Source organism: Dromiciops gliroides, chromosome 2, assembly GCF_019393635.1.
Source record: "Dromiciops gliroides isolate mDroGli1 chromosome 2, mDroGli1.pri, whole genome shotgun sequence".
Taxonomy (NCBI): Eukaryota; Metazoa; Chordata; class Mammalia; order Microbiotheria; family Microbiotheriidae; genus Dromiciops; species Dromiciops gliroides.
Window position 1 is genome coordinate 137,217,707 of NC_057862.1, and position 23,451 is coordinate 137,241,157.

At 39.0% G+C, this 23,451-nt stretch overlaps 1 protein-coding gene across 1 annotated transcript in view; it reads right to left on the bottom strand.

Annotated features, from left to right (window-relative positions):
- The window catches only part of ADAMTS17 (ADAM metallopeptidase with thrombospondin type 1 motif 17), a 502,569-nt gene extending 491,837 nt beyond the window's left edge, over positions 1 to 10,732 (bottom strand). Inside the window, 4 exon segments of the mRNA XM_043985378.1 lie at positions 9,231 to 9,259; positions 9,262 to 9,319; positions 9,321 to 9,622; positions 10,651 to 10,732. Of these exon segments, the coding sequence (XP_043841313.1) occupies positions 9,231 to 9,259; positions 9,262 to 9,319; positions 9,321 to 9,622; positions 10,651 to 10,732 (471 nt within the window).
- Between the last annotated feature and the right edge of the window lie 12,719 nt (positions 10,733 to 23,451).

Genomic DNA, 23,451 nt, shown 5'->3' on the forward strand with positions numbered 1-23,451 from the left:
GAGACTGGCAAAGACAACAACAAAAAATCATGATAATTGTTTAAGGGGCAGTGGAAGAACAGGAACAGTAATGAACTGTTTTGGAGGTTGTGAATTGGCTCAGCCATCCTAGAAAGCAATTTGGAATTATGCTCCAAAAGTCACAAAACCCTTTGACCCAGCAATATTAGGAATATAGCTCATAGATCAGGAAAAAATAAAATAGATTCATATATGAATCTATCTATATTTATGTATATATCAGCAACTAGAAATAGAAGATAGATAGATATCAGCATTTTTGTTGTAGCAATGAATAAGAAACTAAAGGGGAATTCATTGATTGGGAAATGTTTGAACAAATTATGGTATATGAATGAAATAGAGTATAACTGTACCATAAAATGATGAAAAGGATGGATTCAGAGAAATGTGGGAAGACTTAAATGAATTGATAAAGTGAAGTGAACAGAACCAGGAGTACAATATATATAATAACTACAACTTATTAAGAACAACAATTTGAAGGACTCAAGAACTCTATGGTGACCATCACTATTCCAGAAGACCAATGATGAAGCATGTTGCCCACTATGGAACAGAGGTGGAAGAGTCAAGGGACAGATTGAGGTATACATTTCAAACATTCCCAATGTGTTTGGTATACATTTCAAACATTCCCAATGTGTTTGTTTTATTTGACTATGATTATTTATGGGATCAACAATTTAGAGCTGGACGGGTCCCTTGAAGGCTATTAACTCTAACTCTTTCATTTACTCATGAATAACCTGAGCTTAAGAAAGATTGTAAGAGGTTTGTTTGGGGTGACACAGCTAGTAAATCTCTCAAGGAGGATTTGAACTCAGGACTTCCGCATTCCAACACCCTAGCCACTACTCGACCTAGCTGCTTCATACAGCTTGCATTTTTGCCTTTTTTTTAAAAAAAAAGAATTAAAATATCCCAAAGAGGGAAAAGTCTCCATGACATAAAATATCTTGGAAAGCAGTCTATTTCAGAACAGTTTTTCTGTGAAGTTATGTGTGTTCATTTGCTTTTTAACTTTCCATCTTGCACTTATTTTGGGAGTTTCTATACCAGTTCAGAAGAAAGCTGTAAATCAGGTGCTGTCACTAAAAACATTGCCAATCTTCCTGAAGCAGTGCCAGCCATTTTCTCTAATGCCAGAAATATGTAAGTAAAAATTTAGTTTCATCACCACCTAATGTTATCCCAACTTTTTGGCATTTTTAAGAGAAAAACTTAAACCAGTGGAACAAAATCTCTGTCTTACATGTTACTGGAAACATAGAATGCTATCATCTCTGTATCTATAAGGGAGCAAAGCTATACAACTACAATGAATATCACCCTATGCAATATTATTCCCTATATGTGCTTCACATTAAAGTTTCAGTAACATTTGCACCCAAAGGCCTGATCATGTTCTTTTTGAGAGAAAGCTGTGAGAGTCACTTTCTAAATCAGGGATGGGCTTTGTTCTTATTTTACACGCTCTAGGTTATATCTGGTTAGAGAGTGATGTTAATAATGTACAGGTCATAGATTTGATTCCTAGGTGAGCAGTTTACTTTGCAAAGAAAAAACTATTCTACAATCAGATTCCACTTTTTTTCTTGAAACAATTTGCTTACCAAAGCATGCTGTTTATCATAAAGGAGATCAGATGTAAGAGGATAGATGGTTCAATGCAGCATTTCACCACTTAAAAACAAATAATTTTTTTAAGAAGAATTTTTTAAAGTATAAACATATGCTTGACAAGAGCCATAACTGTTCAGCTCTCTCCAAGGATTCCCAGTGACCTCCTACCCTCCAAATAAGCCTCTTAAATCTAAATTTATAGAGCTGATCCCTCTCCTAATCTCAAATTCTATATCTCTCTCTCTACTGTACATTTCTATGTGGTTTTCATGGTGTTTCTTCAAACTCTAAAACCAAACTAATTGTCATGCCTCCCAAACTAGCTTCCCTTCCATGCTTTCTTGTTTGTCAATAGTTCCACTATTTTCACAATTGCCCTTGCAGGTTCAAAGCCTGAAGTCTTCTTTAGTACCATTTCATCACAGAATTCTTTACTGAATTCAAAATGCCATCGTATGCACAGGTACAGAATGAAAGGTATCAGGGGGAAAATGCTGAAGGATTTTAGTGAACAGGTAACAACAAAAGTGAGCAATGTAATTTGTTGGTAAAAAAAAAAAAGGCTGATCTTATTCTGATCTACGTATAGTGTGTAGGACAAGAGAAGTAATCATTTCACCAGTTTAGATGGTGCATAGTATTTGTGTTAAAAAGTGGTAAGATGGGGCAGCTAGGTGGTGCAGTGGATAAAGCACCAGCCCTGGAGTCAGGGTGACCTGAGTTCCAATCTGGCCTCAGACAACACTTACTGTGTGACCCTGGGCAAGTCACTTAACCCTCATTGCCTCACCAAAAAAAAAAAATATTGCCAATCTAATTCTATGACAACTACAAGAAGAGATTGAAACAAAAGAATATATGTAGAATTAACATTCCACAAAGACTACTTGAATGCCTAGAATAAATGAAAAATGAGATTTAAAAAAGAAGAGAAAGAATTAAAAAACTTTTGAGGAAGAATTGGACAGTGGTAAACCCTTCCCTAAGAAAGGAATCTCTAAAACTAAACACAGAGATTAATGGTTTCATGAGATAGCATAAAATATTAGAATAAAATCAAGACTGAAGAAACAGAAGAAATGGAAGATATATAATATTAAAAACTTAGAAAATTGTTCAAAGAAATATAACTCATTAATTATTAAAATACCTGAAAAGCATGATAAAACAAACAAAAGATCTAGATACTATATTTCAAGAAATCATAGGTAGACAAAGTTCTGTTAGAAGAAAGGAGCAAATAAAGTGATAGCAAATCCATTGATCACTTCCTGAAGGGACCCCAAAAGGAAAAGTCTGAGGCATGTCATAGCCACAATCTCAAGCCCCCCCCAAAGAAAAAAAAATCCTACAAACATCCAGAAAAAAACAATTCAAGCAAGTTTGCACTGAGGCTTCCTTATCCTTCAAGCACTGTTCCATCTAGTTGTCTAACAGTAATAAAATAAACTATAGTCAGTATCACACAAGACCTGGCAGCTTCTGTTATAAAAGAGAGGCAATCTTGGAATACAATAATCAAAAAAGCAAAACATATGGTTTACAACCAAAAACAACTTAACCTTGTAAAACTGGATATACTCTGTTGGGGGTGGGGTACTGTTCTTTTGATGGAACAAAAGGCTTTCAAGCATTTTTAGATAAAAAAGACCAGAACTGAATAAGAACTTTGAAATACAAACACAAGAATCCAAGGAAACAAAGGTGAATTTATTTGAGCAATTAGAAGCTATGTGATGTTGTAGCCCTAACATTCTAATATGGGAAGAAGGAACAAGTGTCTCTTTAGAAAGTTAATAATAACTTCAAAAGGTACTTAAGGAGTTAAACAGGAAAAACAGAAGCCCTGAGGAGTAGATCAGCTCCTGTTCTGAGGGTAAGAAAAGAAGAGAAGCAAGGGTAAAAGGAGAAATACAATATAATGAGAGGAGGAAGGAAGGGGGAGGAACTTGTTATTTTTTAATATATGGAGAACTACAACAGGGTACAAACATGGATAAAGGAGTGGAAGGTGGGTATCACATGAACCTCATTCTTATCTGAAATGACAAAAGATTGTTGAACACACACACACACACACACACACACACCAGTTTGATGTAGAAATACATCAAAAAACTCAACAGGGAAATAAGCAGGAATGGAAACCAGGTTAAAAGAAAAGAAAATATGAGTTAGGGAATAGTCACAAGCAAAACACACTTTCTTATCCTGAAGAAGAGATTAAAGGATGGGGATAAGGAAAAAAACTATTATAATCTAAGAGGGGAATGGTTGAACAAATTGGAGTATATGTATGTAGTAGAATATTATTCCAACATAAGAAGTAATACAAGAAATTGTTTCAGAGAATTCTGGGTAGTATAAATTAATGCAGAATGAAGTGAACAAAAACAGAACAATTTGTGCAGGGACAGCATAAAATGTAGAGAAAAACAACTTTGAAATACTTAAGGAATCTGATCAAGTCATGACAAACCACATTTGCAAAAGACTTATGATGACACAAGTTACTCCCTTTTTGGCAGAGCAGCGACAGACATGAGGTAGAGCCATACAGTATTGGAAATGGCCACTGTTTGGGTTCATTTAGCTCATCTACTGTGCTTATTTGACAGAAGGTCCCCCTCTTCTTTACCTTAGTTAATGGGAGGAGTCTGAGTGTGTAAGGGGAGAAATGGGTAGAAATAGTGATAAAAAGAGGACCACTGAACCATTTTAAAATTCATAGAGAGAAGAGGACAATCAGAAGAAAGGAAGGACAAGGTTAATAAGCAGAATATATAAGTATACATTTTTTTAAAAGCGGTGCAGGTGAAAGATTTAGTTTCATACAGAAACTTCTGCATTCTGCACATAAGAAAAATGCTCTATTTTGATATTTAAATTTTTAAAACAACAATTAAATGTTCACTTCAATGAAGAATGGCCCAAATATTCAAGATACAGACCAGACCTATAATTTTAATGGTACAGGGAGCTCACAGATAAGGAAATTCACTCTATCAATGCAGGTTGGCACTTTCTTTGAAGCTTATGGTCTTATAGAGTTGCTTAGAGAAGTGTCAAACATGAGTCAGGGCATGACCTGTAATACTCCTGAGAGCTCCCAAAATAAATAAAAATACAATAGAAAATAGCTAATATTAATATATGGCTTTCTATTTCAATATGCAGCCCATAGCAATTCTTCTGTAAGGTTTAGTGACCCTGCCTCTATTTGAGTTTGACACAACTGATGGAAAGCACTGAGAAATTAAGTGATGCATAGGGTCCAACAGACAGGATGTATCAAATGTGAAACTTAAACATATCTGACTCTAAGTTCATCTCTCTATCCAGTACACCACATTGCCTCTCAGCCCAATTTTTTAAAAAATGATGTCTCCTTGAGTTGGGTAGAAATGAATGTGCTTTTGGGCCTTTAAGAAATTCTATGGTTCTGAGGTACTTGTCCAGTTCCCCAACCACTGTCTCAAAAAGTGATTTCAGCAGAGCAGAATGGTATATACTTATTATGCCCTTTCATTTGTATAGTCTTTCCAAAACTGGCCAACATGTATCTAAAGAAAAATGCTCACCACACAATGCCCTAAACAGAACTTGAAGGGAGTCTTTCTGACACTATGCTTATTTCCCTTTGTGCAATTAGACAAGAAAAAAAGTGCTCTTACTGTATTAATTAAGAGGGTTAATGTAGGGGAAAAAACACTTTTCATTATTCCTTAAAATTTAACCTTTCCTTGCTCTATTGTTGTTTGTACTTCATTCTCAAAAAGGGCCATGACAGATTTAAGTGATGAAGGGCTGTGAAAACTTACCAAGCTCACTTCCTCCTCCAGAGCATCTGGGTCTAGTGGCAAGATATGTTATCAGGATGACTAGAGATGGCCCCAAATGTTTTAAGGCAATTAGAGTTAAGTAACTTGCCCAGGGTTCACACAGCTAGTAAGTGTCTGAGGTGAGATTTGAACTCAGGTCCTCTCAACTTCAGGATCAGTGCTCTATCCACTTCACCACCTAGCTGCCCCCTTACTCCATTACTTACCTTGCTCGATTACACTAAACAAAGCTTCGATTTTAATTTTTCAAGCCTTTCTGTGGAAGGTTTCCCATCCTCAATTATTTACACACTCAGGAGGAAGTGTTATCAAACTTGAATGATTTAAAAATATATTGTTGCAGAAACATTTTTTCAGTGTTTCCAAATATTAAGAGTGTATGTAGCAAGGATTCTTCTACCTTTCTTGGTTCTGAGAAAATTTAATGGAATACAAATAGATAAGAAACAAAGGAAAACTAGAAGCCAAGTTACAAAGGCATTTTGAAATGAGTCACTATGGTAAGAATTCCCTAGGTCGCTCCACATATCAGCTCTATTATCAAAAGCCTGTCAACTGGGGCGGCTAGGTGGCGCAGTGGATAAAGCACCGGCCCTGGATTCAGGAGTTCCTGAGTTCAAATCCGACCTCAGCCACTTGACACTTACTAGCTGTGTGACCCTGGGCAAGTCACTTAACCCCATTGCCCCATAAAAAAAAAAAGCATGTCAACTTAAGGATGGCAAGAGAAGTGATGGGGAAAGTAGTGAAACAAAAGCTGTTGAGGCAAACTATTTATCTCTAATCCTCTAGAATACTGATGCACCTTTCCACTACCTGAACACAAATTCATTTCCATTATAAACAAAACAAAACCCAGAACATGGTTCCCCTTGAATTGGAAGCCAGAATTCTCCACAAAGCTATGCTATTCTTGATCCCCACTCTCTTCCTCTTTCTTGCTGTCAATGATAGCTACAGCCTGGATCTACTAGCTTTTATAATATTATTGTACTTCACTATTGCACATAGCAAATATCTCTAAAAAACTAGACCACACTCACCTATCCTTATTCAAAATGACCAGCCTACTAAAGAAGGCAGTTGTATAACGCTTTCGTATACCTCCTTTTGGTTTAGCCTATTCCAATAACAGTTCTATTGAAATTTTTTTTTGTCTGTACTACAGTACAAAATATTGATAAAATGCAATTACAATTAATTTCAGTGTTAAGGGCCCTTTGAACTCACATAAACTACGTGATACAGATTACGATATTTATCAACCTTCACCTAGTTTGTTTTCCTACTCTTTTCAAGTGTTTTCAGTTACATTATGCCCATATATCAATAACAAAATAGAATTCATTTCCAGATTCTTGGACTCCCCATTACTCTTCTGTCATTTATTTGTATTGTGAGAAGTTTTTAAATCATGGATGAGTTTAACAAGGTACACTACGCAGTAAAAGTTGTCTGTGATTTACAGGCTGTTTTCACTGTCAATCAGTAAATTATCAAACTTCAGTCTTTTGAATATAATCCTTTATCTAAGGCACAGCGCCCCACATGGTACCAAAGAAAGCACATTTTTTTCTGAAAAGAACTTTAACTACAAATTAAATTACTTTTTACTTCATTTGTTCCATAATGGAGAAGGGTGCTTACACTCTGTGTAATTATTTTTAAGACTATTGTCTACATTTTCTCATTGCAGAAATATCGTTCTACATAATAGATACTAAACTCAAAAATATAAACTCTAATCTTTCCAGCCACTTATTAAATCTACATAAAAGCATTTGGGCTGCTTCAAATGGGTAGAGGAGGGTAATTCAGACCTTTAAACATTTTGGCAAAGGTAGAATAATAGTGGTGAGACAACATTTCCCTTTATATACACAATAAATTCTTATCTATACCTTGAGATGAGTTGTGCCTTTTTCATTGTCCTAAGATTAGCCATACCCATTTAATCTTTCCCTTCTTTCTTTTCTTTACTTATTCCCCACCTCCTTTTGCATTCCCTGCTTTGCCTCTCCCTATACTGTTATAAATCCACTTTCCTAGTAACACTTACACCCTAATCAAGTACTCTTTTCTAGGACCCAGTTCTCAGGCCAAATTCTAGTCAAAGAATGATTCAACTAAGTAAAATAGCAATGCTGAGACTTCTAGTCTACAAGATCATATCCTCCCCTCGACTCAAAACAAGTTTCCTAACTGAATTCAGACTCCAGGAATCTCTCTCCCTAATCCTTTTCCCTCCCCTTCACCAACCCTATCCCAAGCATTATCATTATTGAGAGGAAAGAAGATCATAACTATTTTCATTTTCAATCCAGAGGAAATGTCACTTCTCTTAACCTTGAAGCTTTTCAGTAATATTCTAAAGGGTGCTCACCACAGATTATTGGGGGGGGGTGTACTGAATAACACTATAGAGGACAAGGCAAGGAAATAAAAGAACACAGAAACAAACAAAAAACAACCAGCTACGTGTATGAACTGACACAGTGAGAGGGACCCAAAGGGATGTAATAAACTACCCTTACTGACTCAGATCATAAACACGACAGGGAGCTCATGAATGAATGCAAGGCAACACTCTGAGCAGTCCATGGCTTGACACCAGATGCCATACAAAACCCGTCCTGAGAAGCTGCTGCCTACGAATCTGTGTGGGGTCTATTAGCTAGCCACAGAAATCAGTGGAGTCAAAGGATTAACTGCCTGAAGCCCTGAGCTTTCTAGAATTTGAGGAGTTTCTCTGCCTTAAACTAGATGCACATAACAAGTGCTGCAAAAATAATGTATGAGTAAGTAATAGACTGGTCTGACCATAAAGTGTAGGAACAAAATATATAGAAGCCAACAGAAGTAGGTGATGGCAACTGCAAAGTGCTAAGGATGATGCAGGCTGCTCTCCAGAGTATCATGAGCCAGGTATGACCCAACTGCACAATACACTTTAGGTGTGGAAAATGCACTACAATTCCTTTAAGTCAACAAATTCTTTTCTTTACTAAGATAAAGGAGATGCACCTGTGCCTTTCTAGGTTTCAATTTTTTAAATTACTAATAACTTAATATGTATAAAGTTTTGGCTCATGGAAGGAAGCTCTGGCTGCCACTCAAGGCTACCTCCCTCACTCAGAGGTGCACCCTCATCAACTCTCAGGTGAAAGCAGGAAAAGAAAGAAGACAAAAGAGATAAATTTCCTCCTGAAGAAATGAATGGAATGATTATTCTCTGTAAGACCATTCAATGACAAAATCTATCTCAGAAATTACTTTGCAGAAGCTACCTTTCCTTTCAGCTAAGTCTTTTGCTTTATCAGCTTTAATATTCCCATCAATAGCTTATAATCTTCAGGTGTCCCTGCACACACATTAACATTCCTCTAAAGGCTTCCACTCACACTTGAACAAATCTGATTGTAAGGCCCTGTATCTTTCCACTTTCTTTTTTCCCTCTTCTATTTAACAACTTATTTGAAAGGATTTTGGACATGTCCCCTTCATAAGCACAGATGTTACAGTTTGGTTCTGAGATCTTTGATTTGCTTATCAAAGTCCGACACTGTCTGCTTAATACATACCACAGAACGCAGGACACACACACACACACACACACACACACACACACCCTGCGCACACACACACACACACCTGCGCACACCCACAGGTTCACATACTCAGCCACACCACGTGTGATGCCTCCCTAAATGAGAAGCTTCATCGGAAGAAAAGCGTTAGTACCAATCCACCGCAGGTGCTGACTGAAGCAAGGAGTCGTTATAACCCAATACGTGACCCGTGTAAAAGCAGAGCTCAGGCTCAGGGATCCGGACTCCCCGTTGCTCCGTGCTCCTCGACCACGAAGCCCCGGGAGAGGAAGCGCAGGTCCCGCCGCAGCTGCAAGTAGAGGTCCCGCCGAAGGCCCGGCAAGTGTAAGAGAAAGCCACGCTTTCCCAAGCCGGAGGACTTCTCTGCAGAGGCGCCTGAGTAGGGCTGCTGCCGCCGCCGCCGCGGCAAGCCTTGGCTACCGGCCCCCACCTCCCCGGTTGGCAGTGGCAGCAGGTGGATGTCCTCCGGATGCACCCGCCGAGGGAGCACCACTTCCAGCTCAGCAGCGGTGACGCTTCCAACTGCTGCAAAGAAGGGGAAGAGAAAGGCCCAAATTAGTGGCACTCGTCCCATAACACCCAGCTCCCAGAAGAGCCGGGGTCCCGGGGATGATTCCATTCAGGGGCCATTCTCTGATCTGCCAGTGAGGGCCAATTCACCTCTTCCCTACCCTAACGGACAGCAAGCAGGGAGGTGTGCAGGAGAGGAAATGGGCATTGTTATGAGTTTCCAAGCTGGCTGTTTCAGCCTGGAAGTCCCCTCCCCTCCTTTCCCTCCACCCCAGATCCGTTCTACGGGTCACCCTCTCTGCTGCATTCGCCCTCCCTGCTCACTGAGCCCGGGCCCTACATCCCCTTTCCACTGAGTGCTCAGGTTTCAAGCTCCAGACCCAACACACTGGAAATTCTGAACAAGCAGTGAAGACAATGGAGCCAAACAGGGAGATGATTTATATTTCCTTTCCGCATTGATGCCTAAATATACTTCTGAATGAGTGTCTCACTCACCACCGTTCCTCTCCCTCGCCCCCACCCAAAATGGGTTTTTGCAATAAACCACACACGTTGCCACTTACGAAAGTTACCGAGTTTCTCGGAACGTAGGGAAAAGAAGAGAAGCATCAGGCAACTTCTGTACAAGTTTAAAGCTGGAGTTGGACAGCCAGACTAAGGGTATAGCCACTTATGCGCACGGAGTTGGTACAACAGACCACAACACCAGGCGACTGCTGAGAAAAGCTATCAGCCCTGCACTGCAGCCCGGCAGCCTCCCCTCAGCCCGCCACCCCCAGTCACTGACAGGGAACAATTCGCGTCCTAGCCCTTCGGAACAGGACCGACACCGGGAATGTTGCGGTGACTGTTGTTTGCGTGATGCCTGCTTCTGTTGCTGCTGCTAGGGTTGGAGACAGAGCCCGGCGTGGAAGGGATTGAGGGGGACTTTGGAAGTGATGCTACACCGGCCAAGCTCTGGGGAGGGTGGGGAGGGAGTGCTGGAGGGGAAGTGGCAGTGAATAGAAAGGGGCAAGGTAGGGAAGGAAAGAAAGAGCTACCTGCGCTTGTGTCCAATCTCCCAAACAGCAGCAGCAGCAGCAAAGGAAATGAAAGAGGAGGTAGGAGGGAGCCGTCAAACATTGTATTTCAGTGGAGAAGCCCCACCGAACTTGTCTCTTGCAGCAGCAGGAGGAGGTAGCGGTGGTGGCAGCCGCAGCGGCAGATCCCAAACTGGAGTGAAGCCCTCCAGGTCTTCGAAAAATAATTAGCGCTGCGGACCAAACCCACACGTGGTAAATCCCAAACCCGGCCTCCCCTGATGCAAAGCGGGCGGACGATTGGAACCTGGCATTTCTCGTCTCCCGCCTCCTGCTTTTTACTATTGGCGTCGAGATTAAAAACTAGGGTCATATGTTTAGGTTTGTAAGCACTGTTTTTTACACGTGGTTTTTGTGTAGTGACTGGGAACCTGGGCGCCAGGTGGCGGACGATGAGTATACTCTACCTGGCAGAGAACCAGTGAGACGAGGAGAGACAGTAGTTACCTGGTCACTTAGTGGAAACTCAGAATCCCAGGGATTTTGCTGTTGTTCTCCCATGTTCTTCTATTCCCTTCCTAACAATCAAAACTGAATAAACATAAGCCCGGACAACTCCACTGTTAAACATAATAATATTTTACATCTTAAAACATTTTTAAACATTTCTACATTTATGATCTCGCTTTATCCTGAAACAACTCTGTGAAATAAACATTGTTAACCCCATTTTACGGATGACAAAGTTGGAAAAGATAGTTTACGAAATTTGCCACGATGAATTAGTGGCACAAAATCCATATTTTCACCATTTTTAAAGCCTCTGTTCATAGTACAAAGACTCAGTCACCTATCTCCCTGATTCGGAACACCTCCCATTGTTCATGCTACAGGTCTCCAAGAAGAATTCCACCACCTACCTTGATAGTGTGTCCTAGAAAAACTGGATTAAACTGATACATAAACATAAGCAGTCACTGAATTAGAACATAGCTTTCCAAAGGGGGGGGGGGAGACATTGTGCTCCTAACCTACTTATTCATAATTTATTTACTTTCCTTTAAAAAAAAATTTACTTTTATTTTATTTATTTATTTTTGTATTTACTTTCAATGAACAAAAGATAGCTGGAAAGGAGCTTGTATTGTAAAAGTGAAGGGATGAATGAAGTATTTATTAAGCACTTAATGTATGCAAAAGCATCTCCCTAAGCACTAGAGATAGGATTAGACAAGCAAGCTAGCCCCCTGCTCCCAAGGAGCTCACATTTTAATAGAGAAATCAGCACAGATGAAAGGTTTCAGCTGTAAGAAAGTTCCTATGGTCCTTAGAGTACAGAGGTAAAACAGATGGTAATGCTTCTTCTTTAATTTGATTTCCACTGATAAAATTATATCACTTTTTGATGTTGAGCCATTTGACAGTGACAAAGACTTTGGTGATCAAAACTCTTTTCTGAGTTTAAAAAAAAAAAAGTGGCTGTTGTACCTGTAGGAGCAGTTGCAAGGCTGCATCTCCACAGGGGTTATTTGCCAGTATGACTCCTTCTGACACTTGCTTGGAAGCACTTCTATTCCCACAATCCTTGAGTTCAGGGTAAGTCAGTCAATAAACATTGATTAAGCACCAAATGTGTGACCATCACAATGGTAAGCACTGGGGTACAAAGAAAGGCAACAAAAAAAAGAAAAGAAAAAAGAAAAGAAAATCCCCTACTCTCAAAGAACTCACAATCTAATGGGAGAGACATCATGCAAGAAACTATGTACAAATCAGCACTATATAGGATAAAGTGGAAATAATCAAGAGAGAGACGGCACTAAAATTAAATGGGTTTTCTGTAGAAGGTGAGGTTTTAGCTAGAATTTAGAGGCCGAGATTAGAAGGGGAAGCATTTCAGGCAGGAAAGACAACCAGTGAAAATGACTAGAGTCAGGGGATGGAGTTTCTTGTTCAAAGAACATCAAGAGGCCAGTATCACTTGATCACAGAATATTGGGGGCAGATAAGGTATCAGAACACTGGAAAAGTAGGGAGAGCTGATCGTGAAGGTATTTGAATGTCAACCACATGGTTTTTTATTTGACCCTGGAAGCGATAAAAAGCCACTGAGTTTATGGAGTGTGTGTCTCTATGTGTATGTGAATGTGTGTATGTGTGATAAGGTCAAACCTGTGATTTAGGAAAATCACTCTGGGGGCTAGGTTCCAACAAGCTGGCTCCCTTGGAGTCAAAGGGGAGATTTTAGTCAAGATAGTGTTAGTGCCAGGAACTCACAAGGCAAGTATGTTTCTCTAACTCTTAACTAAACTGTCTTGCCTCACTAGATGACGGCTGGGCTGGAAATAGGACCAGTGGTATCACTTCCACGGCTCATGTGCCTACCTACCTGCTGGTGGCAGTTGGATAACAGTTGTGGTTGGTGGTTATAAGGGAGGTGTTCCCTTTCTCTGTGAGTGGTGGAATGTTCTTTTCTGAAGGATCACTCTCTTTGTGTTTACTTGTCCTTCCTTGAAAAGAAAAGTAGTTGGCCTGTGATTATGCAGGAATGTGTCTAAAGCAGTAGTGTTAAACACAGCCATATGAGGATTCTTGCACCTATATTGACTTAGAAGGCCACATGTTAGGGGCAGCTAGTGGATGCAGCTCTGGCCTTCAAGTCAGGAGCACCTGAGTTCAAATCCTGCCTCCAACATTTACTAAGCTATGTGACCCAGGGCAACTCACTTAAACCCAATTGCTCCTCTCCTCCCTCCCCCCCCCAAAAGGAAGGAAAACCACATATTAACATTATTTGTGTTCTATTGTATTTTAAAATTAATTTTGTTAAATCTTTCCCAGTTATATTTTATTCTTGTTCAAGCAGTTTTGGGGAGTATTGGGGCCTGGGAGTTGTATGTAACATCTGTGATCTAGAACATCAAATGCCCACCAGCAATCAGGGTACTTTCTGAATAGCTAAGACTGACCCTGGGGATGTAGAAGAGATAAATGGGTTCAGTCTCTGGATTTGTTCACAAGGACAAATCCCAAATGCATTTCTGGGTTTCCTGAACCAGAAAAACCCATTCTTGTTTAGGGGCCACTATTTACTGTGAGGAGGATTCCTACAAAGTCAGATTGAACCAGGGAATCTTTGGTTAGAAAGTGTAAGTATCACAAAGTCTGAACCAGGAAGTTTTCTCTTATCCTTCAAAGACCTGTGATTTCATCCTTTAGAGAATCCCTACACAAATTGTAACCCTTCCTCAACAACTTAAAAAGTTGCTTAAATCTCACAGAGCTTAGATACCTTACCCATGATGGTTAGTATCAGAGGCAGAACTTAAAGTCTTCCTTGCTCCAAGTCTAGTCATCTGTCTAATTTACACACTTTCTCTTGCTTCTATTGTTGTTATTGGGTCATTTCAGATGTGTTGAACTCTTCATGTCCCCATTTGTGTTTTTCTTGGAAGTGGTTTGCCATTTCCTTCTCCAGCTCATCATACAAATGAGGAAACTGAGTTAAATGGAGGCAAACACAGTTAAGTGACTTGCCCAGTTAATGTCAGAGGCAGGATTTGAACTCAGGAAAATGAGTCTTCCTGACTCCAGACGAAGTATTCTTTTCACTGCTTCACCTAATTGTCCATCTATATAGACTTCTAATTACTGTATTCTTTGTGAACATACTTAATGATTGAATTTTGGTTAAAAATAAAACTTGGGGGAGTGGGCAGCTAGGTGGCACAGTGTATAAAGCACTAGCTATGGATTCAGGAGGACCTGAGTTCAAATCTGACCCCAGGCACTTGAGCCTTACTAACTGTGTGACCCTGGGCAAGTCACTTAAGCCTCATTGCCCCACAAAATAAACAGATGAATGAATGAATAAATTAATAAATAAATAAAATTTGGTCTTTGGTGTGTGGCAGCAAGACTAAGAGAAAAAAAGGGGAGAGACAGGTGCTGAAAATGGGCATCCAGTTACTATGGCAACAGCAGGAGGCAAGATAACAAATTATCAGTTACATCAGATCTTGATTCTGGAAAGCCACACAGGTGTGGGAGCTAAGAAGCTTGGGAGACAGTGCCAGAAATAAAGGTTTAGAGAGGAGAGTTCAGAAAATAGTGAAAAATGAAAGCCACTGGGCAAAGGGCAAGTGTTCCTGGATGGTTCCAAGAAAGATCTGATATCTCTGTGCTGCCTGAGATCAATAAGGCCAATGAGTTATGTTAATATATTTTCCTTTTGATGGAAGGATAAAAGAAAAATGCTATGAGCCATGTGCTAGATGGACATCTGAGTATAATCACTGGCTATCTGATATTCTATCCCTGACCAAGTACAAGATAAGGAAATTGAAACAATTAAATAATACACTGTTTCTCTCTCTCTCTCTCTCTCTCTCTCTCTCTCTCTCTCTCTCTCTCTCTCTCTCTCTATATCTATATATCTATATATATATATATATATATATATTATATATATATATATATATATATATATATATATATATATATACTTGGTGGGGCAATGGGGGTTAAGTAACTTGCCCAGGGTCACACAGCTAGTAAGGCTCAAGTGTCTGAGGTCATATTTGAACTCAGGTCCTCCTGAATCCAGAGCCAGTGTTTTATCCACTGTGCCACCTAGCTTCTCTTTAAAAAAACAAAAACAAAAACCAATACCACGTATGCCCACAAACTTACCTCTCAAGGAGCGCTTTCCTAATTATTTTTTGCTTGGGGGACCCAGAACTTAAATTTTATATAATCTAGTAGTGAAGGAGAGATGTGAAGACAAGTTGCCCTAGTTTCCGGTATTCAGAGAGTTTAACTAACGGGTAAGTGGTATTCTAAATAATTCTCATAACTCTGAAATTTTTATTCGTCCATTATTGCATTATTGCCATTAATAGTATGATTCTTGGGGGCAGCTAGGTGGCACAGTGGATAAAGCACCGGCCCTGTATTCAGGAGGACCTGAGTTCAAATCCAGTCTTAGACACTTGATACTAGCTATGTGACCCTGGGCAAGTCACTTAACCCTCATTGCCCTGCCCTCCCCCCCCCCCCAATAGTATGATTCTTAAAGGGAGGAAACAAGCATTGTGGCATGTACTGTTTTAAGAACTTTACAAATATCTCATTTGATCCTCACAGCAATCCTGGAAGATAGATGATATTATTTTTCCCATTTTACGGTTGAGGGAATTTGAGGCAAACTGAGATTAAGTGATTTGTCCAGAGTCCCACAGCTTAGTGTCTGAGGCTGGATTTGAACTTAAGTCTTCCTGACTACAGCCCCCAAACTCTATCCACCTAGCTGCCTGGATTCTTTCTGTGGATAAATAGTGTATGTCTTCCACAGAAGGCTTCCTAAAAATGGCTGGCAAGTAAGATCATCAATGTTAAAATTCTGTTGATTTTTGAGATCTTTCAACTTCCTCATAGGATATTGGGTCTGAAGACGTGCACAAGAAGAAAGAATAAGCAAGCACAGGCCCACAAATCTGACAGAGTTCTTTGTTTTTCTCGGTTCACAGTGTGTGGGAGTTAGTAGCCTCAGCTGTGAAGCTTTCGGTGATATTTTGATAACTCAAGAGATTATTAAAATACTGCTCTCTCTAAGGTCACCAACGATCTCTTAATCAGAAAATTCAGTGGCCCTTTTTTCAGTCATCTTCCTTGAGCTCTCTGTAATGTTTAATGTTTTTCAAAACTTTTTTCTGCCTTGAAACTCTCTTCTCCTTTGACACATCACTGCTCTCTTCATTTTTCCCTTACTTCTATGAATACTCTTCATAAGTCTCTTTCTCTGGTTCATATTCCCCTTCCCATGCTCTAAGTGCCAGTGTTAACAATGAGTGTGCAGGAGCCAGCTGTTCCCAGTTAAAGAGCTGGTTGTTAAATTTTCTACATGAATGCAGACTAAAACACAGTATTTCTCTCTCTCTGTCTCTCTCTGTCTCTGTCTGTCTGTCTGTCTGTCTGTCTCTCTCCCTCCCTCCCTCCCTTCCTTCTTTCTTTCTTATTCAAGTCTCCTTGCACAAAATGACTAATATGAAAATGTCTTACATCATTGCACATGTATAACCTATATCAGATTGCTTACCATCTCAAGGAGAGGGGAAGGGAGGGAGCGATTGAATTTTGAAACTTAAAACTTTTTTTAAAAAGTTAAAAATTGTTTTTACATGTAATTGGGGCAAAAAGAAAATATTCTCTTTTTAAAAGTGGGTTGTACTTTGCATGGGGACTTTTATTAAAGTTTTAAACATTTACCAGCTCAAGAGTATTAATGCTCTTGCTCTCTCTCTCTCTCTCTCTCTCTCTCTCTCTCTCTCTCTCTCTCTCTCTCTCTCTCTCTCTCTCAATCTTGCTGTCTCTGTCTCTCTGTCTCTGTGTCTCTCTGTCTGTCTGTCTCTGTTTCTCCCTTCTTCCTTGGAGACCTCATCCAATCACATAGCTTTAATTATAATCCTTATGCAGGTAACTTAAAATATATGTCTCAATCTACAATCTCTCTCCCTGATTTCTAGTCCCACACTTTAAGGTGCTTGCTAGACATCTCCCACTAGGTGACTTTGAGACACTAAAACCCCTAACTACTTAAAGATGAGTCCTAACTGGCCCCTGGTCCCAACTTCTCTACTTCTGTTGTTGAGGCTACCATATTCTTAATAACCAAGGTTCAAAATCTTATAATCATCTTTGACACCTTTCTCTTTCTCAATTAATCAATAAACATTTAAGCATTTATTATGTATCTTCTACATGCCAGGTACTGCTTAGAGCTAGGATTTCAAGGACAAAGATGAAATATTTCATATTCTCAAGGAGATTGTGTTTTATTGGGCAAAATAACAAGTACATGTATAAATAGATACAAAATGCATACAAAGTATATTGAATGTAATTTCTGGGGAGAGAGGACACTTGCAGCAGGAATTAAGAAAGGTGTCATTTAGGAGAAGGTGCTTTAGCTAGCTTTTGTATGAAGTTAAGGATTCTAAGAGGTACAAGTGAGGAGGAAATGCATTGCCGCTATGCAAATGCATGGTGATGGGAAATGAAATATGCTTGAGGGGCAGTACAGAAAAGTCAGTTTGATTGGATTATCGAGTATGTAAAGAGGAGTAACATATAATAGATTTAGGGTGGTAGTTAGGAGGCAGAATGTAAAGGATTTTAAAGCCAAACAGAAGAGTCTGAATTTTGTGTTTGAAGAAACAGAGAACCACTGTAGCATCTCAAACAAGGGAAAATGTTGCTTTGCTAATATCACTTTAGCAATAGTGTGAGATATGGATTAGAGAGGTTAGAGGCTAGAGGCAGAGTGACCAACTAGGAGTCTATTCCAATAGTCCAGGTGACAGGGAATGAAGGCATAGACTAGGGTGGTAACCATTTGAGTAGAAATAAAGGGATAGGGGCAGCTAGGTGCTGCAGTGGATAAGGCACCGGCCTAGGATTCAGAAGGACCTGAGTTCAAATTCAGCTTCAGACACTTGACACTAGCTGTGTGACCCTGGACAAGTCACTTAACCCTCATTGCCCCTCCCCCCAAAAAAGAAATAAAGGGATAAATATGAGGTTTTTGAGAAGGTAGAAATGACAAGACTCAGCAAATTATTGGAAGTAGAAAGGAGGAGGATGAAGAATCCCTAAAAATGAAACCAAAAAGTAAAAAGAAATTGCAGCTAAGCATAAGGATGCATCACAGGTTCTCCTTAGAAAGGCAAATAAAGGCATTTACAGAATTGGTTTTATCCTGAATCCAAAGACAACAAAAAACATCATTCCATGGGACACTTAGTCATCTTGTTTTTCAGTGCTAATGATAAGCATTTGCAAAAAGACCACCATGAAGATAATTACTGCTTATGTGTTAACATCTGTTGCAGAGGTTGAAGAGGTGGAAAAATTCTACCCCAAAAACTCGATAAGAACTTCAAGATTAAATTAAAACACTCTTCAAAGCAAAAGTGGGCATAGGAGGAGGACAGTGAAATATATATTGGAAAACATGATTATGGAGTAAGAAACAGTAAGGGGCTGAAGTTTACTTGTAGATCACACGGAAGCCTCATACCTATATATCATGAACACTATCTATAGGAAAATTAAGAAACACTAGACATGGTGAAGATCAATATCTTTTTCCTCAGATTTCCTCTGAGTAGGAGATTCGTAACAATGGATATCAGCAACTATTCTACAACTTACAGTCTTAGAAAGTTTCCTAGGGTACTGACAGACTAGGTAACTTGACACAGGGGTCACAAGGCCAATATGTTTCAGAAGAAAGACTAACCCAGGTCTTCCTGACACCAAGGCCAATTTTGTATCCACTATGTAACTCCAAATAATATCACAAAAAATGAAATGTATTTTTAACATAGGAAATATTTGTTTACTTATGTGGGAGTCATTTCCAAGTCAGTTGTCTGTGTATAGTTCAAAACCTTATTATATGACTATAGATATAGAGCTGATAAGGACCTCAGAGGTCACCTAGTTCAAGCCCCTTGTTTCATAGATGAGAAAACTGAGGCTTAGAGAGATTATATGATGTGTCTAAGGTCACACAAAAGCAAGTGGCAGAGAGGCTTAAATAGATCTTCCGACTTCAAATCCAGTACTTAATCCATTGTATCATGCTGAAAAAAGATAAAAATCAATATTCAATTATAAGAAAAGTTATAAACAAGATACAGCATACAATTGAGGCAACTCTAACTTATGACAGACTCTCAACTTTTCTAAAGGACATTTAACCTATATCAATTAATTGCCCTGACAGAGAGACCAAAAGAAACCAGAAAAAACCTTAGCCAAATGGGAGTTTCATACCAACCAAGGGCAAGAAACTTTTTTGTAAACTCCTCTTACAGAGGAAGATGGTAGAAATTGATAAAGCAGTATTACCTGAGGAAAACTGATAAGCAGTGAGGAGGGAAAAAAATTACAAACCCTAGTTGTAAATTAAATTATTGTAATGATATATAAAAATGAAATAAGAAAAAAGACAAGGACTGCAGATAAAATGGGAAAGATCTGTGAAGATTTTTATGGTAACCCCTTTTCTTCATCAGGGACAGTAGTAGTGCCACTGTCATAAGGAAGTAGCAAAAGTACTAAGAAAACAAAGATGAATAGCGAACTGGACTAAACTATGTATATGAAGAGAACTTCTGTCTTGAAGATGAAACATTTATATCAGTGTTGAGCGAACACTTTTCCAATTCCATTGCTAATAGAAGATTGTACAGAAGAATCTTGAGTTATTATCAGATATTAGATAAACATATGATCAGAAAAAGTTACATAGTGAGAAAGTTATAAACAATGGACTATCCCATTGGTATATATGAAATGCCAAGAAACCTAGAGGAAGGTCCTCAGAAGGTGGATGAATCTGCTTTGGAGGATTTATAGTTATACACAGACAAAATTCATTGAAGATAAAAACATGTGGATGGTTCATGATCTACACCAGAGGACAGACTATGCATATCTGCGAGATCACAGATCAATTGAGGTATCAAAGTAAATTGTTGAATTCTTAGTGCTGCTTTGGAGGAAGAAGGAAAGGACTATTCCAAAAATTTACCAACAGAAGCCAAATAGCAACAATTATAGCACAGCACATATATACCTAGATATGACTAGTCAAAAGCTTCCCTTTTACATCTTTTTGAGGGCAATTTTCTCTGATTTTCTTTCTAAATACCATAGGGATAGCTCTAAACAATTCATGATTATAATAGTAATTAAATAAAGCATGTCAGCATCTTAAAATTATAAAGGATTTTATATATATTATCTTAATCATCACAAACATCCTGTCTGATAGGTAGGATAAGTTATTATACTCATTTTATTGATCATAGGGCATTAGAATTTCCACTTGAAAAGGTCTTTATGGATCATCTAGCCAAATCCTTTCTTTTTACAAAAGAAGAAACTGAAGTCACAGAGGTTAAGTGATTTGACCAAAAACACATAGCCAATGGGCAGCTAGGTGGCACAGTAGATAAAGCACTGGCCTTGGATTCAGGAGGACCTGAGTTCAAATCCAGATTCAGAAACTTGACACTTACTAGCTGTGTGACCCTGGACAAGTCACAACTCCAATTGCCTCACCAAAAAACAAAAACCCACATAGCTATGAAATGTTGAAGTGGCAGTGTTGTGACTCAAACCCAAGTCTCTTCATTCCAAGCCCAATTTGTTTTTTCCCCTACTACAGATATTAAAACCTTCCAGGTGGTTTTGGCCATCTCCAGAATAATGGCAATCTGAATCCAATTTGTCCATCTTGGGAAGCTGAAGATAGTCAAGCTTCCAATATGAACTTTTGGAACAGTAACATCTATTGAGCTAAGAATCAACAAAACTCATAAACTTTTCAATTTATCCACCTGCTTCATGTCACTGGCTTCATTCTGATAGTAAGTGATCTCTCTCTATATATATATGTATATACCTCCCAGAAATTGGCATGAACTATGTTCATATATTCTACTGATTATGCACTCTGGATGACTGGAGTTATTATTATTATTGAAAGCAGCCAGCCCATGAGGCATTGCAACAGAAATTTGGACTCTGTAACACACCATGTAAACAAAGGGGAGACTTACAAATTAGAAATAAAACATTCTTTTTCAAAAAATGGAAAGGATTTAGCTCTCTAGCTGTACTTTCAGACCATTTTCTCCTAACTACCCTTCAGAATTTTCTTCAGTTAGCTCAATTGGTATATACAGAGATAACAAGTCCATGGTAAGATATAGCTTTTATCTTTTGCTTCTAGGATCAAATATATGATTTTACATTTGGTTATTTAAACTTTTCACATCCTGGCCTCCAGCCTAACTTTCCAACCTTTTTATGTATTACTTCCCTTCTGCATTCTACAATCAAGCCAAACTGGCCTCCTTGCTCTTTTGCACATATAATACTCTATCTTCCATCTCTGTTTCTTTGTACTGGTTATTCCCTCAAACTATTATGCATTCTCAGCTCATAGAATCTTGCTTCCTTCAAATCTCTGCTCAGTGGTACATTTTTCATGAAGCCTTTCCTAATCTCCCCAACTGCTAATTTTTACTCCCCCTCAAAAAGTTTATTTTGTACTACTTTATAAAGACTAATATAATGGGTACCACATTCATATATGGAAATCTTGTTAGTTAAAAAGAGCAGAAATAAGGACAGTTGTGAGAAAAACACTGACAAAGCTGTCTCACATAGAAAAAGAACTTCGGGTAAAGATGATAGAAATGTCCTGTTTCCTAGCATATAATTTGTATATGACTGATGTGAGGACTTTGAAGTTAATAGCTGGCAAATCCTGACCCTGGAATTATTTGGTGGCTATTGAACAAATGCGCATTGCCTAGTTATGGCTCAGGGAGCAAAAAGGGGAATTTTGGTCTATCAACATGAGATATAAGTGAGTCATCTCAGGGAGACCAGTAAGGTAGGTCAGAGGGGATAGAGCTTGGAACAGTGCTGAACTCAAAATAAAGCTGATCTCAGGGAGGGCTTTCTTCATTTGGATCTCGAGAAGAGACCTCAGCATTTACACTAACACCTGAAACTCGGAAAAAGCTGAGTAGAGAAGTAAGGTTTTACCTCTCCCTACACTTCTGCCTATTCCTGAAGGGTAGACCCCTTCAAGCCTATTAAAAAATGTTAACCTAGAAAAAGTTTGAATATCCTAGGGTTCAGGTTTTTCTCTTTCTAAAAGAGTGCAAACATACCTTCAGCGTTCCAGGAGAGAGTAGCAAAGTGGAGGAATTAGCAGAAAAGTGGCCCCACTCGACAAGGGATCAGAAAGGCCCAGAAAAAGGATGGGTTCTAATCAAGTACTTAATGGAAAAGCTGCTCCACTCATTGGTGAATTTCTGTGCAGACTATTCTTGAAGTAAAAAAATGACATCAAGATCTACAATCCAAAGTTATGGATTTGCATAGACACATGTATCTTCCACACATATACTTCTCTATTAAAGTTCTGTAAATTTGTTACCATTTCCCCCATAAGACATTGTGTTTATTGATGAAAGAGTGTGTCCCACGTTTTTAGTGGGATTTAATGCTATGACTGGTCTTGATTTTCCTTCTATTTAGTAAATATTTTGATTAAGGGGTAATGAGGTTCATTTTTGTTCATTTGCTAAATGGGAAACACACAAATGGGAACTTGGGAGCAGAGGTGTATAATAGTAGGAGAGGAGCCATGCACCAGGGTTATTCTTAGAAGCATGAGATAGTTGTAGCTACGCAGCTCCTTTCCCTCAAAAGCCTAGGTGCAGGTCCTACTAGATACTTCAGAGAGAGAAACAGAGAGAGAGAGAGAGAGAGAGAGAGAGAGAGAGAGAGAGAGAGAGAGAGAGAGAGAGAGAGAGAGAGAGAGAGAGAGAGAGAGAGAAGGTTTGGGTCCGAGCTTATTTGTATACATATTGTCTCTCCCAATAGATTGTAAGTTCCTATGGGCAGAGAATGTTTCATTTTTGTCTTTGTGTCCTAGCCCCAAGCATAGCGTCGGACACTTTATAAATACTTGTTGAAAAATACTCTGCTTGACTTTTAAAGCCCTTCATATCCTGGCCCCTTCTTACCTTTCTAGTCTTCTTATGCCTTACTCCTTCCCATGGACTCTGTAATCTAGTGAGTGACTCTGACCTCCTTACTGTTCTTGGCACATGACGTTCAGTCTCCTGATATGGGGCATTTTCATTGACTGTCCCCTATATTTGAAATTATATCCCTATTAATTTCCTTCTCTAGGGATAGGATTATCTCCAATTTGTTATGTGTTTCAAT